At 49.0% G+C, this 24,239-nt stretch overlaps 2 protein-coding genes and 1 long non-coding RNA gene across 3 annotated transcripts; 1 reads left to right on the top strand and 2 right to left on the bottom strand.

The window, feature by feature from the left end:
* Positions 1-835: 835 nt before the first annotated feature.
* Positions 836-4,380, bottom strand: LOC132243697 (olfactory receptor 2G3-like). The gene is made up of 2 exons (XM_059714090.1): positions 4,369-4,380; positions 836-1,783 (listed from the first exon to the last, which is right to left on the bottom strand). Exons 1-2 carry the CDS (start codon positions 4,378-4,380, stop codon positions 836-838), a joined length of 960 nt encoding a protein of 319 aa, XP_059570073.1.
* A 3,745-nt stretch (positions 4,381-8,125) lies between these two features.
* Positions 8,126-10,471, top strand: LOC132244116 (uncharacterized). Its single transcript, XR_009455722.1, has 2 exons — positions 8,126-8,373; positions 9,768-10,471. It is a non-coding gene; the product is annotated as an uncharacterized LOC132244116 (long non-coding RNA).
* A 5,289-nt stretch (positions 10,472-15,760) lies between these two features.
* Positions 15,761-24,239, bottom strand: LOC132243696 (olfactory receptor 2G3-like). The gene is made up of 2 exons (XM_059714088.1): positions 24,234-24,239; positions 15,761-16,708 (listed from the first exon to the last, which is right to left on the bottom strand). Exons 1-2 carry the CDS (start codon positions 24,237-24,239, stop codon positions 15,761-15,763), a joined length of 954 nt encoding a protein of 317 aa, XP_059570071.1.

Raw genomic sequence — 24,239 nt, 5'->3', positions numbered from 1 at the left:
AGAAGCATACTATAGGGTAGGTAGTGCAGAAACAGGCTCTCTTACCATTTATGTGTTGTCTTACATTGATCTCAGTAGAATAAATGTTACTTTAAATATTCCTAGAAAAAGCAAAAGCTCAAGGACCTCCAGTCTATGGCAGAGGACAGAGCTAGCAACAACGGTGTTACCATAGTTACTGGCACAGCACACGTACCTTTTACCCCAGATCAGTCTTCATTTAAACAGAAGCGTGGAAGAAGAGAAGCACTGAGACCCTACTGCAAGATGGCTGCCATGCATCTCCCTCTGCCAGTCTTGGAGAGAGGGTGGATAGGGGACTTGGGCTCATCTGGGGATGGCAACAGCAGTTGTGGTGGGTGCAGTGGGTGGATTCCCCATCTGTATGTAACGCTTCTCCTGGGACGAGAGGGAACACTTGAGGAGTGGGTTGGGAGGGGAAAACCTGCTGCTGCTGTTCTGGGCTGAGCCCATCTGCCTGCTGGAGCACAGCAGGAACAGCTGTGGAGTTCAGCCCACCTGCAGGGCAGCCAGAGGTAGAGGGGACAGTGGCAGCAGTGAGTGGGTAATGGAGGAAGGGGAGGGGGAGTGTCTCTGTGCATAAAGCGGAAGCAACAGGAGGATTCTTGCGTGATTCATAGACATAAAGTGCCCGGCTGCTGCTCTCATAGTGTGGTCGGAAAGGGGAATAGGACTGTGCCAGTACACCTCCTTTGTGTATCCCTCTCTCCTATCTCCCCTTTAGCCAGCTTAGAACCCTGTCCCAAATATACATGTGGGCTCTCTCAGACATGCACATGCCCAAAGCCTGCCAGTTCCACATCATTTTGGGGGCTTATGTCCTCTGCATCCAGCACTGCTTTCTTAAGGCTTTCCTAAGGGCCCTGTGCACATCCTTGTTCCTCAGGGTATAGATCAGGGGGTTCACCATTGGAGTGATGATGCCATAGAAGAGGGAAACTATCTTGCCCTGGTGCTGTGGGTGCTGAGAGGGGGGTTGCAGGTAGATGTAGATGGCTGTGCCAAAGAAGATTGACACTACAACTAAGTGGGAGGTGCAGGTGTTGAAGGCCTTACGTCTACCCTCAGCTGAGCGGATCCTCAGTACTGCAGCACCAATGTAGCTGTAGGAGACCAGGATGAGGCCCAGAGGAACTGGCAAGAAGACCGCAGAGCCAACAAGGAGCCCAGCCACATTAGTGGAGGTATCGGCACAGGCCAGGCTGAGCAGGGCTGGCACTTCACAGAAGAAGTCATTGATACGATTGTGCCCACACAAGGGTAGTCGCAGGGTCAAGCACGTTTGCACAAAGGAGGCAGTCATTCCGCTAAACCAGGATGCAGTTGCCATCATCCAGCAGAGGCTGCGGCTCATGATGGCCGTGTAGCGCAAGGGGTGGCAGACGGCAGCATAGCGGTCATAGGCCATGGCTGCCAGCAGGACACACTCAGTGGACCCCAGGCCAAGGAAAATGAAGAGCTGGGCCATGCAGCCAGCCCAGGAGATGGTCTTATGGGAACTTTGCAAATTCACCAGCATCTGAGGCACCGTGGTGGTGGTGTAGCACAGGTCCAGGAGAGAGAGGTTGCTGAGGAAGAAGTACATGGGTGTGTGGAGATGTGGGTCCAGCTGCGAGACTACAATGATGGCCAGGTTCCAGAACAATGTCAGGACATAGGAGATTAGGAAGACCACAAAAAACAGCTTCTCCAGGTATGGGTCGTTAGAAAGGCCCAGTAGGATGAACTCTCCTTGGGAACTCCCATTGCCTCTTTCATCCTGCTGAAAGAAAGGACAAAAGTAAAGTGAAATGCAGTGGAGGTGGGGAAGCTTTGTTACTGAAGCTGATGCAGGGGGCTGGAGACATGAGCCTTACTCTGACCAAGCAATTGCGTCCTTCTTTCTTCTGGTCCTGAGCCAGAAACTTTCTCCTCTGGTATTAAGCACCTAGACCTGGCCATCTGCTGAGGTATCCTAGGCCTGGTTATAATATTGGTGGAAAAGGGAGGGGGAGAGAGACCCTAGAAGACCCAGTGGTTGTGTTATTTGTGAGACCTCATATTATCCTTGTTTTGCCTAATTGGATCAGAATGAAATCCCATATCAAGGGTGCAGGGGTGTAGGTTATAGCCGTGTTGGTCTAAGGACATAGGCAGACAAGGTTCCTAGGGTGAATTTGATATCTTTTATTAGACCAACCCAAATAGTTGGAGAATAGTTATTAAGCAAGCTTTCAAGTTCCAAAACCCTTCGTCAGGCTAAGGAAGTTTCAGCAGTTGGTGTGTGCTCTTCCTGGATTCCATAGTTAGCCTGATGAAGGGTTTTTGAACTCAAAAGCTTGCTTTATAACTATTCTCCAATTATTTGGGTTGGTCTAATAAAAGATATCAAATTCACCCAAGGAACCTTGTCTGCCTATATCCAAGGTGTGCACACTAACCTTCAGCCTAATGGGTACAGAAGGATGGGTCTTTCTCTTTCTCCTCCATGGAGCTATCCCACCTTTGTTTTAATGCCTAAATGTATTGATGGAGGAACCTGAACCATCATTACTGATATGGAGTCATTTGCTGTCCGTAGGTTGCAGAACAGCATGGAGAGGATTTTATGCTTTGCTAGTTGCCATATGAGGTAGGAGGCAATCTTTCCTCCTCCTGTTGCTACAGGTGTCAGGGTGAGTGTGTTAGGACTGTGAAGCTTCGGTCCCTGATTCAGTTTGGTGGCCAAATCTCCAAATCCGTATTGAATCAAAGGAAGCAGCACTTCCAGTAGGTCCAACCAGGTCCACTGGTGAGCATACAGGGGGGTCCCCCTGCATACCCGTGGCTCAGCGACTGGTGCGTCCTGTATCTGGGGGGGCACTGAGGGTCTCCCCATGGCTGATTGCTGAAGCCATGGTGGTAAGGGGAGGGGGCCCAGCGTGCTCCCAGCAGGCCCAGAAGGGGACCGGAAGGACCTGAACTCCTGTGGGAAGCTCCATGCGCCCCAGCACTGCGGTGTTCACGAGCCGTGCCTGCTACCTCAAGGGATGTAGAAAAACCACTTAAAGCTGTGCCTATGTCCAAGTCGCTGGTTCTCCAAATTGGCATTGAATCTTCAGATTTGGATTCAGCTGAATCAAATTGGGAACAGTGATCCAAATCAACGAATCAAATCACCTATCCCTGATTCTGGCCAAATCCAAACTGAATAAGGCCTACTTCACATGCCTCTAGTGTGTGTGTGTGTTTTTGTTTGCCTTCCTCAGATGCATTGGGTGTTGGCTACAGCCAAGGCAGGAGACTGTGAGTGGGGTGTGCCAATTTTGAGGCTCAGGATCAGACCAACAACCACATCTGGGGAAGGGAGGAATTTTACCCCACAATTCGATAGATACAGACTATGGGTTCATTTCCCTTCTTTTTGTGGGGGAGGAGCAGGGAAGGGTGGGCAAGTGGCCTGATCCTCTTGCCTGGATTTCTTGAGTGTATTTAACATCCTTGCAGTGGCAGGATACTGACACTGCCCTCATCCCCCTGCTTTAGCTGTGGCAGCTTAGGGTGTTCTTGATGTCCATGGACTATGTCCCTTTTAGTTGTGGGACATGGTTGTTTGTGGAGTTTTAGGAAGAGGCTAGAGAGGCGCTTGTATGGGAAGGTTTGGATTGGGATGTACCTGTCTTGAGTAGGGGGTTGGACTAGATGTCCTCCAAAGGTCCCCCTAGCTCTTTCTTTCTGTGATTCTATATCTTACATGAGTGTACAAATTACTGAGCTCTGCAGTCAGCCTTTCTATGTACCAGTATATATTTAGTTATTTATACATAGTGGAAGGGTCCAACAGACAGGAACTTAAGCAGTCCTCCCCACAACACGCCTACATAGGAGTCAAGAGACAAAGCTACTCGTCCTCATCATGGAGCAGAGGTCTGAACACAGCACTCTTGTAGCCTTCTGGAGTGCCACAAGTAGAAGAAGCATTGCTCCATCCATGTAGCTGGGTTTTTGGAGCATGGCTCAGTGCTATATAAATAATGAACTTGAGCATCTTAAGAAAAAACAAGGCACCCAAATGCTCTTGGCAATCTTTGGTTGTAGTGGAATAATACAAGAAGCAAAATGAATCTAGCAGACGAGTCAATGGTAATTGTGCAGTCTGCGCACAATAAATTTAAACTGATTAAGATGATTAAAAAGCTGCCAGAAAAGAAATTTCCTTCCATGCGTAGGTTTGTTTTGTAATATCTCTTATTGCAACAACTATATGTTTGGGAGAGTGGCAGGGGATATCAGACTAGTTTTGGGCACAGTGTTCTTCCTCTCGTCTGTGAATGATTCGGCGACATATTAAGTTACTGGCCGGATAAAATACTGACTTCTTTTACATACCTGTGTCCACATCAACTGTCCTTTGTTTCTTTTGTATCCACTTCTGAGAACTTATTTCTTTCACAGGTTTACTGCTCTCTTTCTTCTTCTACCCAGGGGAGCACACACAATGCCACTAGACTCTCCCTATGCCTGAAGAAGGGTGTTTGTGCCCAAAAGCTTGCATAGGACAATGTTTCCAACTATTTAGTTGGTGTAAATAAATATATTACACCTACCCAAAGAATCTTGTCTGCCTAGGTCCTTAGACCTACTTGGCTACAACCAACAACCCTTCTCTCTCTCTCTCTCTCTCTCTCCCCCTCCTTTTAAGGGAACGTTTTCATTTACATAAAGGAGTTAAAAATATATTTGTTATCTCATCTTGAATGTAGATTTGTCAGGCAAAACTCTTATGACTTCTTCTATATAATTGGGTTATTTATTTCAACAGCTCTTTTATTCTTCTGTAGTTTCTTCTGATAACTTCTTGCTGCTCCACACATCTACAGTCCTCTTAGCATTCTTAAAGGGAGTGTTTTCTATGTAGTTTGTGGGCTACAGCCCATAGCCAGAGGGATGGGAGAGTGGCACCTTAGGGCACTTGTACACGGGTTAAAGATTTCCCTTTTGTATGGCTTAATGGCTTCACATATCACATGTATGCAAGTTTTGTGGGTTTTAGATCAGTTGGCATCATTGCAAACTAAACTCTACCCCCATGTAAATGAGTTTGCAATGTTGCAACTGGGAACATTGCACCCATTAGTCAGCTCATCTCCTGGTGGTGGATGGGTTGTTTTTAACCTGGAGGTGTGTGGGCAGTGAGGTTCCCCAGGGCTGGGTCCTCGGGCCCACACTGTTCAACATCTTCATCAGCGACTTGGATGAGGGGGTGAAAAGCACCTTGTTCAAATTCGCAGATGACACGAAGATGTGGGGAGAAGTGAACATGCTAGAAGAGAAGGACAGGTTAGAACTAGATCTGGACAGGTTACAGAGGTGGGTGGATGAGAATAATATGGGTTTCAATACTGACAAGTACAAGGTGCTGCACCTGGGGAAGAAGAACCAGCAGCAGACCTACAGACTGGGGAACTCTGTTCTTGTCAGCAGACAGGCAGAAAAGGATCCTGGAGTCACTATTGATTCCAAGATGAACATGGGCCACCAATGTGGGAACACAGTCAGTAAAGCTGACCACACCTTGTCACGCATCCACAGATGCATCACGAGCAGGTCCAAGGAGGTGATCCTCCCCCTCTATACGACATTGGTCAGGCCGCAGTTGGAGTACTGCATCCAGTTCCGGGTGCCGCACTTCAGGAGGGATGTGGCCAACATGGAGAGGGTCCAGAGGAGGGCCACCAGCATGATCAGGGGGCAGCAGGGTAGGCCCTACGAGGAGAGGCTAAAGAACTTGAACGTGTTCAGTCTCCATGGGAGAAGGCTGAGAGGGGATCTGGTGGCCATCTAAAAACTTGCCTAGGGGGACCAGCAGGCAATAGGAGAGTCCCTGTTCCCCTGAGCACTACTGGGAGTAACAAGGAATAACGTCCATAAGTTGACGGAGAGTAGATACAGGCTGGACATCAGAAGGCGCTAATTCACAGTCAGGGCAGCTAGGACCCGGAACCAACTTCCATGGGAAGTGGTGCTCACTCCTACCCTGGGGGTCTTTAAGAGGAGGCTGGATAATCACCTAGCCGGGTTGTTTGACCCCAGCACTCTTTCCTGCCCAGGGCAGGGGGTTGGACTTCCGACCCTAATAACTATGAAACTATGACATTCTTTAGATCATCATGACTAGGCCACTGCTCCAAACCTGTTTCTGAACTGAAGCAGGCTCTGGATTGGGACTTCAGGATGGGTATTTGCATCTCATATCCTCTAGTACCTTCATATAACTGCGTATATCTTCATATATATATATATATATTTCAGTCAAGAAGTTCTGTGGACTTTGAGTTAATGCCTGAATGACACTTAAACTACACAAGCACAAAACCCAAAAGTAATTCCCTGGATGAGGTAACCAGTGCACCAGAAGACTTCAGCATGAAACACACTTACCTCAACACCAACTGCAGCCTTAACTCTGAGCCTTGAAGGTGATTAAATCATTGGTATACCTCTTAGAGAATTTTTTTGAATAAGTTGTATCTAACATTTCATTAGCAACTTTCGTAGTACTCCTAGCATGTCCTTAAGAAAGCTCCTAGCTACTCTTACTGGCTATAGCTCCTTTCCCAGCCAGTAGTAGCAGTCTCCTGTCTTATGGCAGGCAAACTGGGGCTCGCCCGCACCCCCAGGAGGGCTGCAGGGCTGTATTGTACTGTTCTGGGGGTGCGGGTCCTAAATTGCCTGCTGAATAAAAGAAGACTGCTGCCCACAGCACCAGGAAGATCGGTGCTGCTGCTGCTCTGAGCTAGAAGCACTTGCCTCCTGTGCCTCCAGGCAGATGGGGCCTGCCCACACCCCCAGGACAGCTGCGGGAGCTGTGCCGGACTGCTCCCAGGGATGTGGGCCCACAATCTGCTTCCAAGATCACAGGAGGCTGGTGCTGCTGCCTGGGGTATATCAGCTCATGTGGGGAGCCTACCCCATGCCGGGATTGGGATGGCAGGTCCATGCAGGAGCTAATATTCCTCAGGCCCCATAATGGAGCTGGCCCAAGGGGGGGGGGGGGGGGGCGGGGGTACGTGGCCAGGGCAAATCACCTTGTGCAGGGACCAGCCCCTGCCCTGGGATCAGGGTGCAGGCAGGTCCGTACATGAGCTGATGTGCCCCAGGCCTGCCCGCCACTGGCCCCAGCTGGCAGCACCAGCAAAACTGTCATCTGGAAGGCAAATCGGGGGGGAGCCCCCACACTCCTGGGAGGGCTGCGGGGGCTGTGCGGGACTGCTCCCCGGTGTACAGGGGGGGTCTCAATCTGTCTCCTGGTTGACAGGAGGCTGGTGCTACCGGCTGGGGCTACCAGCAGCACTGGTGTTCCCGGCACTGGGTGGGCGAAACAGCAAAACTGTTTTGCTGTTTCGATGAAAAGAAAAGGAACTGTGCTTCTGAAATGAAACGCTGTCACGTCAAAATGGAAGTTGAATCAGAACGATGCTGTTTCAAACAGTCTTACTTCTATTTTCTTGGGATCAGCTTTGAATTTTCTATCATATCAGTAGTTCCTTATAAATCACAACTGCGGTAGCATCTAGAGTAGCACAGTTTAACTCTCAGTTGTGTTGAAGGTGTCTTTCTGCCCTACCTCCTGCTTGACTTCAGATTAACACAGCCAGCCACATTGCTAAATTTCACAGTATTCATCAGCCAGACCTAATGTCTAGAGCCAATATCTGAACCAGATAATTTTTTAGATGCTGGGTTTTGATGTCAGACACTAGCTGAGCTCAGGGAGAATCTAATTTTGTCAACTGCATGTGGGCTCTATCCTGTAATCCCCAACTCCGCACGTTACAAAGACAGGCAGTTGAAGTGGTGATTTTTTCTTTAGGAGTTTGCATCGTGGGAAACATCCCACCTTCCTCAAATCGCACCAACTAACCCTTGTGCTCACAGTGCAAAGCAAAGTGAACGTAGCAGGTTTGTGGGCAGAGGCCTGCACCAGTGTCCACACATCTGGCTGTAGGTGTCTGCAGGCTTGCAGGGACTGCAGCCCAGCTGTAGGGAGTGAGGCCTGATGACAGGTCTGTCCAGAGAACTGGGCCAGCTGATGGGGATAATTGTCTGGCCGCAGGAAGCTGAGGGCCAGCAGAGGAGAGAAGCCAGAAAGCAGATACAGATAGAAGGGAGAGTAAGAAGGGAGTCAGAGGTAGAGAGAGCTGCTTGGCCAATGGCTGCAAAACTGGACCAGGGGTCTGGGGAAAGACCCAGGGATTGTGCGGCTGGAAGCAGGAGCACTGCACCGGGGAACTCGAGCCCGAGCGAGAGAGAGGATGGCAGTGCTGAGAGAGCAGCAGGGAGCTGGAGTCACCTTCTCAAGGGAGGTCTGAGAAGAGACCTCAGGACTGGGAGGTATGCTTTATGGATGTATGGTGTGTTCTTGAGCACTGATTGATACAAGAGGGCTCCTGTGAGGCGTGTGTGCCTGGAAAATAAAGGGCTGAGCTGTGCTTGGAGACCAGGAGAGACTTAGTAATAGATTATTTGAGTTGAGCAACTCCCTGAACCCGCTACAGTGCACAGCTTATTTGTGAGGTGTTGGTTGTAGCTGTGCTGGCCTAAAGATGTAGGCAACCACGGTGTTTCTACCGAAAAGTCTGCAAAACAGAATTTTTCCAACTATTTTAGTGGGTCTAATAAGAGACCAGATTAACCCAAAGAAACTTATCCACCTATTTATTTGTGTCTCCTTGATTTGACTTCTAAAATCTAGCGGTTACTGTCTATCTGTCACCAGATGGCTGCAAGATTTGAACAAAACATTTAATGACCTAGGAAGATGTAATGATTAAACTGGTATAATTTATTATGTATTATGAAGATGTAACTGTTATCTGCAGGCATCTGTCTGCAAATGAAGCAAACACATTTCATTCTAATTTTTTTCAGTCAACATTTAGGTTTAGTGATGTAGGTAACTAATCCCTACTGGCTTAAACAGTTAAATCATACCAGTGCCTCAATGGCAGCTCCGGCCCCTGTTTTAAAGCAGATAAAGTACACTTGTCTATATTCTAAAAGAACATTTATCTTGCCTAAACGATGAAGAAAAGATCTCCATGATGAGCACAGCAGGCTAAGCAGTGGGTGCTGGAAGAAAACATGTAATTACATAACTTCTAATTAGGGATGTGTCCTTCAAACCACTGGAGATGGAGGCTCCAAGGGAGTTGAAACTAAATTAGTACCTCATTACTACTGACTTCTATTGAGGCTTTGGGACCATAATTTCAAAGGTACTTATGCAGCATTTGATGTCGAGACAGACAGACAAAGAGAGAACTCTGAAAATACTGGTAGGCACTTACCTGCATGCCGGGAGGCACATTAATACCCCCTTCAGGTCCTGCCCATAATTCACAGAAAATTGGGGTTTTATGACCCTGGAAGTCATCTAGTTCAGCCTCAGTTTCTGTCTCCGTCAGGCTCTTCTGGAAACTGCACAGAAATGGGTCCCATTCAGTGCTATAAAACTACTGAATGACTAAAGTGAAGACTACTCCTAAAGTTTTTACAGGATCAAGAGCTCGCATGGGGCAACAGCTTTATGCGGTGCTCCCGAAACATGAGGCCCCTTCTTCAGACAGTTATTGATATGGTTCACTCTTACTCTGCATAAGGTCGTCCCCACGTACATCTGCCGGTTCAGGAAAACGTTTAAAAAAAAAAAAAAAAGTTCTAATTTCAACTCAATATATCTTTTGATCTCGTCTCTACTGGTACATCTCTACCCCCTGTCCTCATAGGTGGTGTGTGCCCAACTATTGCTGATGTATTTACCCTGTTGGAGCTCCTGTGAGGCAAACCGGGATGACAGCACGTCCTTTTAAAGAGCTGAGAAAGCAAACAACCTAGCAACTCCCAAGCTTCCAGACACCCCAGAGAATAAGACTTGTTATTATGGACCAATGGTTTGAAGTAAGCACTACTCGCCTCCATTCCTCTGTGCCCAGATTGCTCCTGGCTGGCTGGCTCCTGAGGTTTCAACTCTAGAGCAGAGCCTGGACTGCAGTGCCTGGTGCCCTGTGCTGAGTCCCAAAATTCCCTTCACTTGTATTTATGGAAATGAGGAGGATCACCACAGCCAGTGGGAAGGGAACATGATGGGGGAGCCCTAAGTACATCTGACCAAGTCGCTACAGCAGGGGTGGGCAATTCTTTTGGGTGGAGGGCTGTTTACCAAGTAGTGGTGAGCTGTGGAGGGCCGCCTGGATAGCCCCACTCCTTAGGAGTTGCCCCCTTGCTTCTCGGTCACTGGGTCCTGCTGGTGGCTCTTCCTGGGTTGTACTGCCCCTGGCACCTGTCATCTTTTGACAGGCTATGGTGGGCCAGTACAGGGCACTCCTGCACTGAGCTGGCAACCTCACTGTGCCCCAGCCAAAAACCAGGGTCTGAGTGCATCGCTTGTGACACATCTTGTCTGGTCAATTTGCGCTGCCCCCTTCCCCCACTCCTTCCTGGAGCTCGCCCACAAGCCTGGGGTACCACTGCCACCACCCAGACTAAGGTCTTTGTCTGGGTCCTGTGCCACCCAGGATACACAGACCCTGTAGTCCTTGGGGTTGCTTAACCCCAGCAGGATATATCTGGGTACTTCTTGTAGCCTGAAGCAAAGAAATTTTCTTCCCTTAGTCAGGTGAGTAAAGGGAGCAGGAAGGCCTGCCCAACCCCTCTCAAGCATGTAGAACAAAGCTGGCTATAATGGACAGCTTTATTGGGCATAGAGGGTTGGCCTGGGGAGGCATACAAGTCTGAGTCTATCATCTTCTGACAGGCTGTGGTGGGCCAGTACAGGGCACTCCTGCACTGAGCTGGCAACCTCTTTTCTTTAAAAAACTTGTTCCAGTACATAGCCAGAGACTTAGACGGGAGTGCTATTCCAGCTTGTGTACTGACCTGCTGCAAACTGCATCTCTGGATGACTCCATTTCTCCACCTCTGCAAGGGAGCTCGTGGAACTTGCTCATCTTTACTAGGCCTGTGTGAGGTGGCAACTATTCGCTTCAGATTTGGATTTGGCCAATTCAGAGGGACAGTGATTCAGTTAGGTGATTCGAATCGCTGTCCTGATTCAAGTCCGAAGATTTGGCGCTGCTTCGGCCAGAGCCTAAACGGGCAGCAGTCCTCACTGTGCTGGACACAGCTGCCTCCAGCTGGTAAGTCTGCTGTGGTGGGCAGGAGGAAGGGATGGGGTGGGGTGGAGATCAATGCCCCCACAGTAAGGGAGGGATTGGGGCTGGGGCTGGGACAAGCTGCCCAACCAGGGCAGTGGGGTATGGGACGTGGGGAGAGGGGCTACCACCACTGCATGTGCACTGGTCCCTCAGGGCATAGGAGTGGGTGTGTGCCCGCAGATTTGGACAGGGTGGGCTGGGCTGGGCTGCACTTGAGGAGGCTAGCCCCAGCTGCCTGCCACTGGGCTGTGCTCTGCAGGGCGGATGGAGCCAGGACTGAACTCTGGGCAACTAGCCCCAGCAGCATCCAAGAGCGCAGCCCTGGCTCTGCCTCAGAGAGCGCAGTGAAGCAAGGGCTATGGGAAGGCTGCAGCCACCCTAAAATTCTCTGTAGCTCCTGCTGCCGGCCCTTCCCTGACCTGGGTGCACATGCCCACCGTCATAGCCTGCTGCTGCTTGCCCAGCTGGGGTGAAGCTGTGGCTTGTATGGGAGGCGTGGGGAATTTGGACAAGTGGTGAGAGGGCTTAGGGCTGTGCAAAGCTTCAGAGCATGCTTTGGATCCAGAGAAGATTTGGATACTTTGGCCTCTGAAGCAACATGTCCGGATTGAAGTGCTGGCTTCTTTAGGCTTTCCGAGCCGCTTCGGAGGTCTGGCAGTAGGGTATAATGGGGAATCAATGAAGTTTCTAGAACTTTGTTGTTTTTTGTCTGATTTGGATGAATCTTGCAGGGGTGGTAGCATCTGCTGGGAGCATGAATCGTGCCAAGCTTCAAGAAGATAGGTTCAGGTGTTTCAGGGAAACTGCGCCTCAAAATCTTGAAAGCAAAACTCATGTCATATGTATGGGTTACACCACAGAGGGGGTGAAAATTGCTGGGGTGGTAGCCCCTGGTGAGGCCAAAAAGCCTGCCAAGCTTCAATGGATAGGTGCAGGGTTTAGGGGAAACTGCACCTCAAGCTGCGGACAAGCACAGCTTGTGACATGGGTGACACTGCGTGTGTTAAGGCGCAGCAGGGTGAAAGCTGCAGGCATGCTAGCCCCTGCTGTGGCCACAAAGTCTGCCAGCTGTCGAGGGGATCGGTGCTGGGCTTCTGGGTTCTGGGGCCCTGCACCTGTAGCTGCTGACAGGCAAAACTCGTGACATGGGTGCTTCTGCAACTGTGTCCATCTTAGGGGGTAGGGGGTGGTGAAGCTACTGCAGGTCTGGTTGCTAAGCTACTGTGTTACCAATCAATCTTGTTTCACTCAGGAACCAGCTCAATACACAGTAGATAGCTACTAGTAGTGACTAGATAACAAATTAATTAGCAAGGATTAACACCTACAAAACCACAGGCTAAGGAAAGGGAATAATCAATACAGACAATCAGCTGCCCCAAGACAGAGACAGTGAGTTGCACAAGCACCCATGTCACGAGTTTTGCCTGTCAGCATCTAGGACAACAAAGTTATAGATATTTCATTGATTTCCACATTATACCCTATGGCCGGATCTCCACGACAGCTCCATCGAAGCAGGAAATTCATTCAGAGCTCTGGATTGGATCACTGGCATCCGAAGCTGCCGGATCGAATAGCTGCCTACTCGCACAGGCCTAGAGGGCATAGCTCCTGCTCCCAGCACCTTCCACCACCTGTCAGAGCACAGCCTGGTCCAGCCTGCCCTGTGCAGACCCAGGGGTGCACACCCGCTCCCATGCCGTACTGGACTGGTGGCTTGCAATGGCGGGAGCCCCACTCCCTGAGTCCTGTCCCACCGTGCCCAGGCTGGGCATCTTGCCCAAGCCCCAATCCTTCCCTCACTGTAGGGGCATTGATCTGCCCCCCCTTCCCATTCCCCTTCCCCCCCCCCCCCCTTTACCCACCCAAATGGACTTAATGTTGGAGCATTTTTTTTTGCATAGATATTACAAACATCTGACTACATATGTGTAAGTCGTTAGCACTTAGACACTTGAACATTCACTGGTAGGTTCTCAAGTCTCCTCTCAGTGGCTAATCAGTTAAGTTGATTAAATCTTTCTGAAGACTCATTATCCTTTTCCTTTACTGATTTAAGAAAAAATCTGTTAAATAGAATGAGTTAAACCCTCAGCAAGTGTTAGTTATCGCAGCTGAGTGCATGGCATTCACTTGTATTTTTCCTGATGCTCTTCAACATGGGCACTGTGAAGTGCTCCGTCTGGGGAGGAAAACTCTGCACCAAGCTTATAGGCTCAGTGGTGCTACACTACCTAACACCACATGTGAAAGGGACCTGGGGGTTATAATTGACCATAAAATGAATATGAGCCACCAATGTGATGCTACAGTTAGCAGAGCAAACAATATGCTGGCATGCATCGACCAATGCATCTCGAGCAAAACTAAGGCAGTTATTCTCCTGCTATACTCAGCATTGGTGACATCACAGCTGGAGTACTGCATCCAGTTCTGGGTGCCACACTTCAAGAAGGATGGGGAGGAGGTTGAGATGAGTGGCTCTTCTGTAAACTCTATAATGACAGGCCTGAAGAGCAAGCCATATGAGAAAAGGCTGACAGATATGGACTGAAAAGAGAAGACTTCGAGGGTACTTGGTGGCAGCTTACAAAAAAATCAGGGGAGAGTAGCAGGGGCTAGGCAAACAACTATTCACCAAAGTGCCCTGGAGAAAACCAGGAGCAACAGTCAAACTACTAGAAGGTTTCAGCCTGGATATCAGGAAAAACTTTTTAATGGTTAGTGTGACCAGATGCTGGAATAGACTCCCAGCAGAGGTGGTGCAGGCACCTACACGGGACATCTTCAAAAGGAGACTGGAAATGCACCTTGCTAGGGTTTGTGGACCCCAGCAGCCTTTCCTGCCCAGAGCAGGGGGGCTGGACCCAGTGATCTCTCGAGGTCCCTTCCAGCCCTAAACTTCTGGGAATCTGTAAAAGAATGAACAAATCCTTCAACAGTGACATAAATGTGAGTGACATGAGTAACATGTCCAGTTCTGGGCACCCCACTTCAAGAGGGATGTGGACAACACTGAGAGGGTCCAGAGGAGGGCCACCCGCATGATCTGAGGACAGCAGGGCAGACCCGATAACGAGAGGCTACGGGACCTGAACCTGTTCAGCCTTCACAAGAGAAGGCTGAGGGGGGACCTGGTGACCGTCTAGAAACTCACTACGGGGGACCAGAATGGTTTGGGGGAGACCTTGTTTCCTCTAGCGCCCCCCGGGATAACAAGGAATAACGGCCACACGTTGTTGGAGAGTAGGTTTAGATTAGACATCCGTAAAAAATACTTCACTGTCAGGGCGGCCAGGATCTGGAACCAACTTCCAAGGGAACTGGTGCTGGCTCCTACCCTGGGGGTCTTTAAGAAGTGGCTCGATGCCTACGTGGCTCGGGTCATTTGAGCCCAGTTTTCTTCCTGCCCAGGCAGGAGGTCAGACGTGAAGATCTACAAGGTCCCTTCCGACCCGACTTCTATGATTCTATGAATGCTCACAAACCGACCAGCAGGGAAGCAGAATACAAGTTTCCTTTAATTTCTTTTTCCCCACCACAAAAAGTCCTGACCACTTTTTCCTTCATCCAATCATGTCCCTAATGATGTCTCCTTTGAGGCACCCGCCCTGTTTACCTCCTGGCTACAACACCGTTAAAACCCTCGTAGTTTAATTTTGGATCCAAGACCTTTGTCACAGGGTAAGTTTTTCAGTGCCACATCTGAACATGGAAATAGGAAGAAGCATACTATAGGGTAGGTAGTGCAGAAACAGGCTCTCTTACCATTTATGTGTTGTCTTACATTGATCTCAGTAGAATAAATGTTACTTTAAATATTCCTAGAAAAAGCAAAAGCTCAAGGACCTCCAGTCTATGGCAGAGGACAGAGCTAGCAACAACGGTGTTACCATAGTTACTGGCACAGCACACGTACCTTTTACCCCAGATCAGTCTTCATTTAAACAGAAGCGTGGAAGAAGAGAAGCACTGAGACCCTACTGCAAGATGGCTGCCATGCATCTCCCTCTGCCAGTCTTGGAGTGAGGGTGGATAGCTTGGGGACTTGGGCTCATCTGGGGATGGCAACAGCAGTTGTGGTGGGTGCAGTGGGTGGATTCCCCATCTGTATGTAACGCTTCTCCTGGGACGAGAGGGAACACTTGAGGAGTGGGTTGGGAGGGGAAAACCTGCTGCTGCTGTTCTGGGCTGAGCCCATCTCCCTGCTGGAGCACAGCAGGAACAGCTGTGGAGTTCAGCCCACCTGCAGGGCAGCCAGAGGTAGAGGGGACAGTGGCAGCGGTGAGTGGGTAATGGAGGAAGGGGAGGGGGAGTGTCTCTGTGCATAAAGCGGAAGCAACAGGAGGATTCTTGCGTGATTCATAGACATAAAGTGCCCGGCTGCTGCTCTCATAGTGTGGTCGGAAAGGGGAATAGGACTGTGCCAGTACACCTCCTTTGTGTATCCCTCTCTCCTATCTCCCCTTTAGCCAGCTTAGAACCCTGTCCCAAATATACATGTGGGCTCTCTCAGACATGCACATGCCCAAAGCCTGCCAGTTCCACATCATTTTGGGGGCTTATATCCTCTGCATCCAGCACTGCTTTCTTAAGGCTTTCCTAAGGGCCCTGTGCACATCCTTGTTCCTCAGGGTATAGATCAGGGGGTTCACCATTGGAGTGATGATGCCATAGAAGAGGGAAACTATCTTGCCCTGGTGCTGTGGGTGCTGAGAGGGGGGTTGCAGGTAGATGTAGATGGCTGTGCCAAAGAAGATTGACACTACAACTAAGTGGGAGGTGCAGGTGTTGAAGGCCTTACGTCTACCCTCAGCTGAGCGGATCCTCAGTACTGCAGCACCAATGTAGCTGTAGGAGACCAGGATGAGGCCCAGAGGAACTGGCAAGAAGACCGCAGAGCCGACAAGGAGCCCAGCCACATTAGTGGAGGTATCGGCACAGGCCAGGCTGAGCAGGGCTGGCACTTCACAGAAGAAGTCATTGATACGATTGTGCCCACACAAGGGTAGTCGCAGGGTCAAGCACGTTTGCACAAAGGAGGCAGTCATTCCGCTAAACCAGGATGCAGTTGCCATCATCCAGCAGAGGCTGCGGCTCATGATGGCCGTGTAGCGCAAGGGGTGGCAGACAGCAGCATAGCGGTCATAGGCCATGACTGCCAGCAGGACACACTCAGTGGAACCCAGGCCAAGGAAAATGAAGAGCTGGGCCATGCAGCCAGCCCAGGAGATGGTCTTATGGGAACTTTGCAAATTCACCAGCATCTGAGGCACCGTGGTGGTGGTGTAGCAGAGGTCCAGGAGAGAGAGGTTGCTGAGGAAGAAGTACATGGGTGTGTGGAGATGTGGGTCCAGCTGCGAGACTACAATGATGGCCAGGTTCCAGAACAATGTCAGGACATAGGAGATTAGGAAGACCACAAAAAACAGCTTCTCCAGGTATGGGTCGTTAGAAAGGCCCAGTAGGATGAACTCTCCTTGGGAACTCCCATTGCCTCTTTCATCCTGCTGAAAGAAAGGACAAAAGTAAAGTGAAATGCAGTGGAGGTGGGGAAGCTTTGTTACTGAAGCTGATGCAGGGGGCTGGAGACATGAGCCTTGCTCTGACCAAGCAATTGCGTCCTTCTTTCTTCTGGTCCTGAGCCAGAAACTTTCTCCTCTGGTATTAAGCACCTAGACCTGGCCATCTGCTGAGGTATCCTAGGCCTGGTTATAATATTGGTGGAAAAGGGAGGGGGAGAGAGACCCTAGAAGACCCAGTGGTTGTGTTATTTGTGAGACCTCATATTATCCTTGTTTTGCCTAATTGGATCAGAATGAAATCCCATATCAAGGGTGCAGGGGTGTAGGTTATAGCCGTGTTGGTCTAAGGACATAGGCAGACAAGGTTCCTAGGGTGAATTTGATATCTTTTATTAGACCAACCCAAATAGTTGGAGAATAGTTATTAAGCAAGCTTTCAAGTTCCAAAACCCTTCGTCAGGCTAAGGAAGTTTCAGCAGTTGGTGTGTGCTCTTTCTGGATTCCATAGTTAGCCTGATGAAGGGTTTTTGAACTCAAAAGCTTGCTTTATAACTATTCTCCAATTATTTGGGTTGGTCTAATAAAAGATATCAAATTCACCCAAGGAACCTTGTCTGCCTATATCCAAGGTGTGCACACTAACCTTCAGCCTAATGGGTACAGAAGGATGGGTCTTTCTCTTTCTCCTCCATGGAGCTATCCCACCTTTGTTTTAATGCCTAAATGTATTGATGGAAGAACCTGAACCATCATTACTGATATGGAGTCATTTGCTGTCCGTAGGTTGCAGAACAGCATGGAGAGGATTTTATGCTTTGCTAGTTGCCATATGAGGTAGGAGGCAATCTTTCCTCCTCCTGTTGCTACAGGTGTCAGGGTGAGTGTGTTAGGACTGTGAAGCTTCGGTCCCTGATTCAGTTTGGTGGCCAAATCTCCAAATCCGTATTGAATCAAAGGAAGCAGCACTTCCAGTAGGTCCAACCAGGTCCACTGGTGAGCATACAGGGGGGTCCCCCTGCATACCCGTGGCTCAGCGACTGGTGCGTCCTGTATCTGGGGGGGCACTGAGGGTCTCCCCATGGCTGATTGCTGAAGCCATGGTGGTAAGGGGAGGGGGCCCAGCGTGCTCCCAGCAGGCCCAGAAGGGGACCGGAAGGACCTGAACTCCTGTGGGAAGCTCCATGCGCCCCAGCACTGCGGTGTTCACGAGCCGTGCCTGCTACCTCAAGGGATGTAGAAAAACCACTTAAAGCTGTGCCTATGTCCAAGTCGCTGGTTCTCCAAATTGGCATTGAATCTTCAGATTTGGATTCAGCTGAATCAAATTGGGAACAGTGATCCAAATCAACGAATCAAATCACCTATCCCTGATTCTGGCCAAATCCAAACTGAATAAGGCCTACTTCACATGCCTCTAGTGTGTGTGTGTGTTTTTGTTTGCCTTCCTCAGATGCATTGGGTGTTGGCTACAGCCAAGGCAGGAGACTGTGAGTGGGGTGTGCCAATTTTGAGGCTCAGGATCAGACCAACAACCACATCTGGGGAAGGGAGGAATTTTACCCCACAATTCGATAGATACAGACTATGGGTTCATTTCCCTTCTTTTTGTGGGGGAGGAGCAGGGAAGGGTGGTCAAGTGGCCTGATCCTCTTGCCTGGATTTCTTGAGTGTATTTAACATCCTTGCAGTGGCAGGATACTGACACTGCCCTCATCCCCCTGCTTTAGCTGTGGCAGCTTAGGGTGTTCTTGATGTCCATGGACTATGTCCCTTTTAGTTGTGGGACATGGTTGTTTGTGGAGTTTTAGGAAGAGGCTAGAGAGGCGCTTGTATGGGAAGGTTTGGATTGGGATGTACCTGTCTTGAGTAGGGGGTTGGACTAGATGTCCTCCAAAGGTCCCCCTAGCTCTTTCTTTCTGTGATTCTATATCTTACATGAGTGTACAAATTACTGAGCTCTGCAGTCAGCCTTTCTATGTACCAGTATATATTTAGTTATTTATACATAGTGGAAGGGTCCAACAGACAGGAACTTAAGCAGTCCTCCCCACAACACGCCTACATAGGAGTCAAGAGACAAAGCTACTCGTCCTCATAATGGAGCAGAGGTCTGAACACAGCACTCTTGTAGCCTTCTGGAGTGCCACAAGTAGAAGAAGCATTGCTCCATCCATGTAGCTGGGTTTTTGGAGCATGGCTCAGTGCTATATAAATAATGAACTTGAGCATCTTAAGAAAAAACAAGGCACCCAAATGCTCTTGGCAATCTTTGGTTGTAGTGGAATAATACAAGAAGCAAAATGAATCTAGCAGACGAGTCAATGGTAATTGTGCAGTCTGCGCACAATAAATTTAAACTGATTAAGATGATTAAAAAGCTGCCAGAAAAGAAATTTCCTTCCATGCGTAGGTTTGTTTTGTAATATCTCTTATTGCAACAACTATATGTTTGGGAGAGTGGCAGGGGATATCAGACTAGTTTTGGGCACAGTGTTCTTCCTCTCGTCTGTGAATGATTCGGCGACATATTAAGTTACTGGCCGGATAAAATACTGACTTCTTTTACATACCTGTGTCCACATCAACTGTCCTTTGTTTCTTTTGTATCCACTTCTGAGAACTTATTTCTTTCACAGGTTTACTGCTCTCTTTCTTCTTCTACCCAGGGGAGCACACACAATGCCACTAGACTCTCCCTATGCCTGAAGAAGGGTGTTTGTGCCCAAAAGCTTGCATAGGACAATGTTTCCAACTATTTAGTTGGTGTAAATAAATATATTACACCTACCCAAAGAATCTTGTCTGCCTAGGTCTTTAGACCTACTTGGCTACAACCAACAACCCTTCTCTCTCTCTCTCTCCCTCCTTTTAAGGGAACATTTTCATTTACATAGAGGAGTTAAAAATATATTTGTTATCTCATCTTGAATGTAGATTTGTCAGGCAAAACTCTTATGACTTCTTCTATATAATTGGGTTATTTATTTCAACAGCTCTTTTATTCTTCTGTAGTTTCTTCTGATAACTTCTTGCTGCTCCACACATCTACAGTCCTCTTAGCATTCTTAAAGGGAGTGTTTTCTATGTAGTTTGTGGGCTACAGCCCATAGCCAGGGGGATGGGAGAGTGGCACCTTAGGGCACTTGTACACGGGTTAAAGATTTCCCTTTTGTATGGCTTAATGGCTTCACATATCACATGTATGCAAGTTTTGTGGGTTTTAGATCAGTTGGCATCATTGCAAACTAAACTCTACCCCCATGTAAATGAGTTTGCAATGTTGCAACTGGGAACATTGCACCCATTAGTCAGCTCATCTCCTGGTGGTGGATGGGTCGTTTTTAACCTGGAGGTGTGTGGGCAGTGGGGTTCCCCAGGGCTGGGTCCTCGGGCCCACACTGTTCAACATCTTCATCAGCGACTTGGATGAGGGGGTGAAAAGCACCTTGTTCAAATTCGCAGATGACACGAAGATGTGGGGAGAAGTGAACATGCTAGAAGAGAAGGACAGGTTAGAACTAGATCTGGACAGGTTACAGAGGTGGGTGGATGAGAATAATATGGGTTTCAATACTGACAAGTACAAGGTGCTGCACCTGGGGAAGAAGAACCAGCAGCAGACCTACAGACTGGGGAACTCTGTTCTTGTCAGCAGACAGGCAGAAAAGGATCCTGGAGTCACTATTGATTCCAAGATGAACATGGGCCACCAATGTGGGAACACAGTCAGTAAAGCTGACCACACCTTGTCATGCATCCACAGATGCATCACGAGCAGGTCCAAGGAGGTGATCCTCCCCCTCTATACGACATTGGTCAGGCCGTAGTTGGAGTACTGCATCCAGTTCCGGGTGCCGCACTTCAGGAGGGATGCGGCCAACATGGAGAGGGTCCAGAGGAGGGCCACCAGCACGATCAGGGGGCAGCAGGGTAGGCCCTACGAGGAGAGGCTAAAGAACTTGAACGTGTTCAGTCTCCATGGGAGAAGGCTGAGAGGGGATCTGGTGGCCATCTAAAAACTTGCCTAGGGGGACCAGCAGGCAATAGGAGAGTCCCTGTTCCCCTGAGCACTACTGGGAGTAACAAGGAATAATGTCCATAAGTTGACGGAGAGTAGATACAGGCTGGACATCAGAAGGCGCTAATTCACAGTCAGGGCAGCTAGGACCCGGAACCAACTTCCATGGGAAGTGGTGCTCACTCCTACCCTGGGGGTCTTTAAGAGGAGGCTGGATAATCACCTAGCCGGGTTGTTTGACCCCAGCACTCTTTCCTGCCCAGGGCAGGGGGTTGGACATCTGACCCTAATAACTATGAAACTATGACATTCTTTAGATCATCATGACTAGGCCACTGCTCCAAACCTGTTTCTGAACTGAAGCAGGCTCTGGATTGGGACTTCAGGATGGGTATTTGCATCTCATATCCTCTAGTACCTTCATATAACTGCGTATATCTTCATATATATATATATTTCAGTCAAGAAGTTCTGTGGACTTTGAGTTAATGCCTGAATGACACTTAAACTACACAAGCACAAAACCCAAAAGTAATTCCCTGGATGAGGTAACCAGTGCACCAGAAGACTTCAGCATGAAACACACTTACCTCAACACCAACTGCAGCCTTAACTCTGAGCCTTGAAGGTGATTAAATCATTGGTATACCTCTTAGAGAATTTTTTTGAATAAGTTGTATCTAACATTTCATTAGCAACTTTCGTAGTACTCCTAGCATGTCCTTAAGAAAGCTCCTAGCTACTCTTACTGGCTATAGCTCCTTTCCCAGCCAGTAGTAGCAGTCTCCTGTCTTATGGCAGGCAAACTGGGGCTCGCCCGCACCCCCAGGAGGGCTGCAGGGCTGTATTGTACTGTTCTGGGGGTGCGGGTCCTAAATTGCCTGCTGAATAAAAGAAGACTGCTGCCCACAGCACCAGGAAGATCGGTGCTGCTGCTGCTCTGAGCTAGAAGCACTTGCCTCCTGTGCCTCCAGGCAGATGGGGCCTGCCCACACCCCCAGGACAGCTGCGGGAGCTGTGCTGGATTGCTCCCAGGGATGTGGGCCCACAATCTGCTTCCAAGATCACAGGAGGCTGGTGCTGCTGCCTGGGGTATATCAGCTCATGTGGGGAGCCTACCCCATGCCGGGATTGGGATGGCAGGTCCATGCAGGAGCTAATATTCCTCAGGCCCCATAACGGAGCTGGCCCAAGGGGGAGGGGGGGGGGTACGTGGCCAGGGCAAATCACCTTGTGCAGGGACCAGCCCCTGCCCTGGGATCAGGGTGCAGGCAGGTCCGTACATGAGCTGATGTGCCCCAGGCCTGCCTGCCACTGGCCCCAGCTGGCAGCACCAGCAAAACTGTCATCTGGAAGGCAAATCGGGGGGGAGCCCCCACACTCCTGGGAGGGCTGCGGGGGCTGTGCGGGACTGCTCCCCGGTGTACAGGGGGGGTCTCAATCTGTCTCCTGGTTGACAGGAGGCTGTTGCTACCGGCTGGGGCTACCAGCAGCACTGGTGTTCCCGGCACTGGGTGGGCGAAACAGCAAAACTGTTTTGCTGTTTCGATGGAAAGAAAAGGAACTGTGCTTCTGAAACGAAACGCTGTCACGTCGAAATGGAATTTGAATCAGAACGATGCTGTTTGAAACAGCCTTACTTTTATTTTCTTGGGATCACCTTTGAATTTGCTATCGTATCAGTAGTTCCTTATTAATCCTGACTGTGGAAGCATCTAGAGTAGCACAGTTTAACTCTCAGTTGTGTCGAAGGTGTCTTTCTGCCCTACCTCCTGCTTGACTTCAGATTAACACAGCCAGCCACATTGCTAAATTTCACAGTATTCATCAGCCAGACCTAATGTATAGAGCCAATATCTGAACCAGATAATTTTTTAGATGCTGGGTTTTGATGTCAGACACTAGCTGAGCTCAGGGAGAATCTAATTTTGTCAACTGCATGTGGGCTCTATCCTGTAATCCCCAACTCCGCACGTTACAAAGACAGGCAGTTGAAGTGGTGATTTTTTCTTTAGGAGTTTGCATCATGGGAAACATCCCACCTTCCTCAAATCGCACCAACTAACCCTTGTGCTCACAGTGCAAAGCAAAGTGAATGTAGCAGGTTTGTGGGCAGAGGCCTGCACCAGTGTCCACACATCTGGCTGTAGGTGTCTGCAGGCTTGCAGGGACTGCAGCCCAGCTGTAGGGAGTGAGGTCTGATGACAGGTCTGTCCAGAGAACTGGGCCAGCTGATGGGGATAATTGTCTGGCCGCAGGAAGCTGAGGGCCAGCAGAGGAGAGAAGCCAGAAAGCAGATACAGATAGAAGGGAGAGTAAGAAGGGAGTCAGAGGTAGAGAGAGCTGCTTGGCCAATGGCTGCAAAACTGGACCAGGGGTCTGGGGAAAGACCCAGGGATTGTGCGGCTGGAAGCAGGAGCACTGCACCGGGGAACTTGAGCCCGAGCGAGAGAGAGGATGGCAGTGCTGAGAGAGCAGCAGGGAGCTGGAGTCACCTTCTCAAGGGAGGTCTGAGAAGAGACCTGAGGACTGGGAGGTATGCTTTATGGATGTATGGTGTGTTCTTGAGCACTGATTGATACAAGAGGGCTCCTGTGAGGCGTGTGTGCCTGGAAAATAAAGGGCTGAGCTGTGCTTGGAGACCAGGAGAGACTTAGTAATAGATTATTTGAGTTGAGCAACTCCCTGAACCCGCTACAGTGCACAGCTTATTTGTGAGGTGTTGGTTGTAGCTGTGCTGGCCTAAAGATGTAGGCAGCCACGGTGTTTCTACCGAAAAGTCTGCAAAACAGAATTTTTCCAACTATTTTAGTGGGTCTAATAAGAGACCAGATTAACCCAAAGAAACTTATCCACCTATTTATTTGTGTCTCCTTGATTTGACTTCTAAAATCTAGCGGTTACTGTCTATCTGTCACCAGATGGCTGCAAGATTTGAACAAAACATTTAATGACCTAGGAAGATGTAATGATTAAACTGGTATAATTTATTATGTATTATGAAGATGTAACTGTTATCTGCAGGCATCTGTCTGCAAATGAAGCAAACACATTTCATTCTAATCTTTTTCAGTCAACATTTAGGTTTAGTGATGTAGGTAACTAATCCCTACTGGCTTAAACAGTTAAATCATACCAGTGCCTCAATGGCAGCTCCGGCCCCTGTTTTAAAGCAGATAAAGTACACTTGTCTATATTCTAAAAGAACATTTATCTTGCCTAAATGATGAAGAAAAGATCTCCATGATGAGCACAGCAGGCTAAGCAGTGGGTGCTGGAAGAAAACATGTAATTACATAACTTCTAATTAGGGATGTGTCCTTCAAACCACTGGAGATGGAGGCTCCAAGGGAGTTGAAACTAAATTAGTACCTCATTACTACTGACTTCTATTGAGGCTTTGGGACCATAATTTCAAAGGTACTTATGCAGCATTTGATGTCGAGACAGACAGACAAAGAGAGAACTCTGAAAATACTGGTAGGCACTTACCTGCAT

Source organism: Alligator mississippiensis, chromosome 11 (assembly GCF_030867095.1).
Source record: "Alligator mississippiensis isolate rAllMis1 chromosome 11, rAllMis1, whole genome shotgun sequence".
Classification (NCBI taxonomy): domain Eukaryota; kingdom Metazoa; phylum Chordata; order Crocodylia; family Alligatoridae; genus Alligator; species Alligator mississippiensis.
This window is presented reverse-complemented; position numbering and strand designations above follow the sequence as displayed.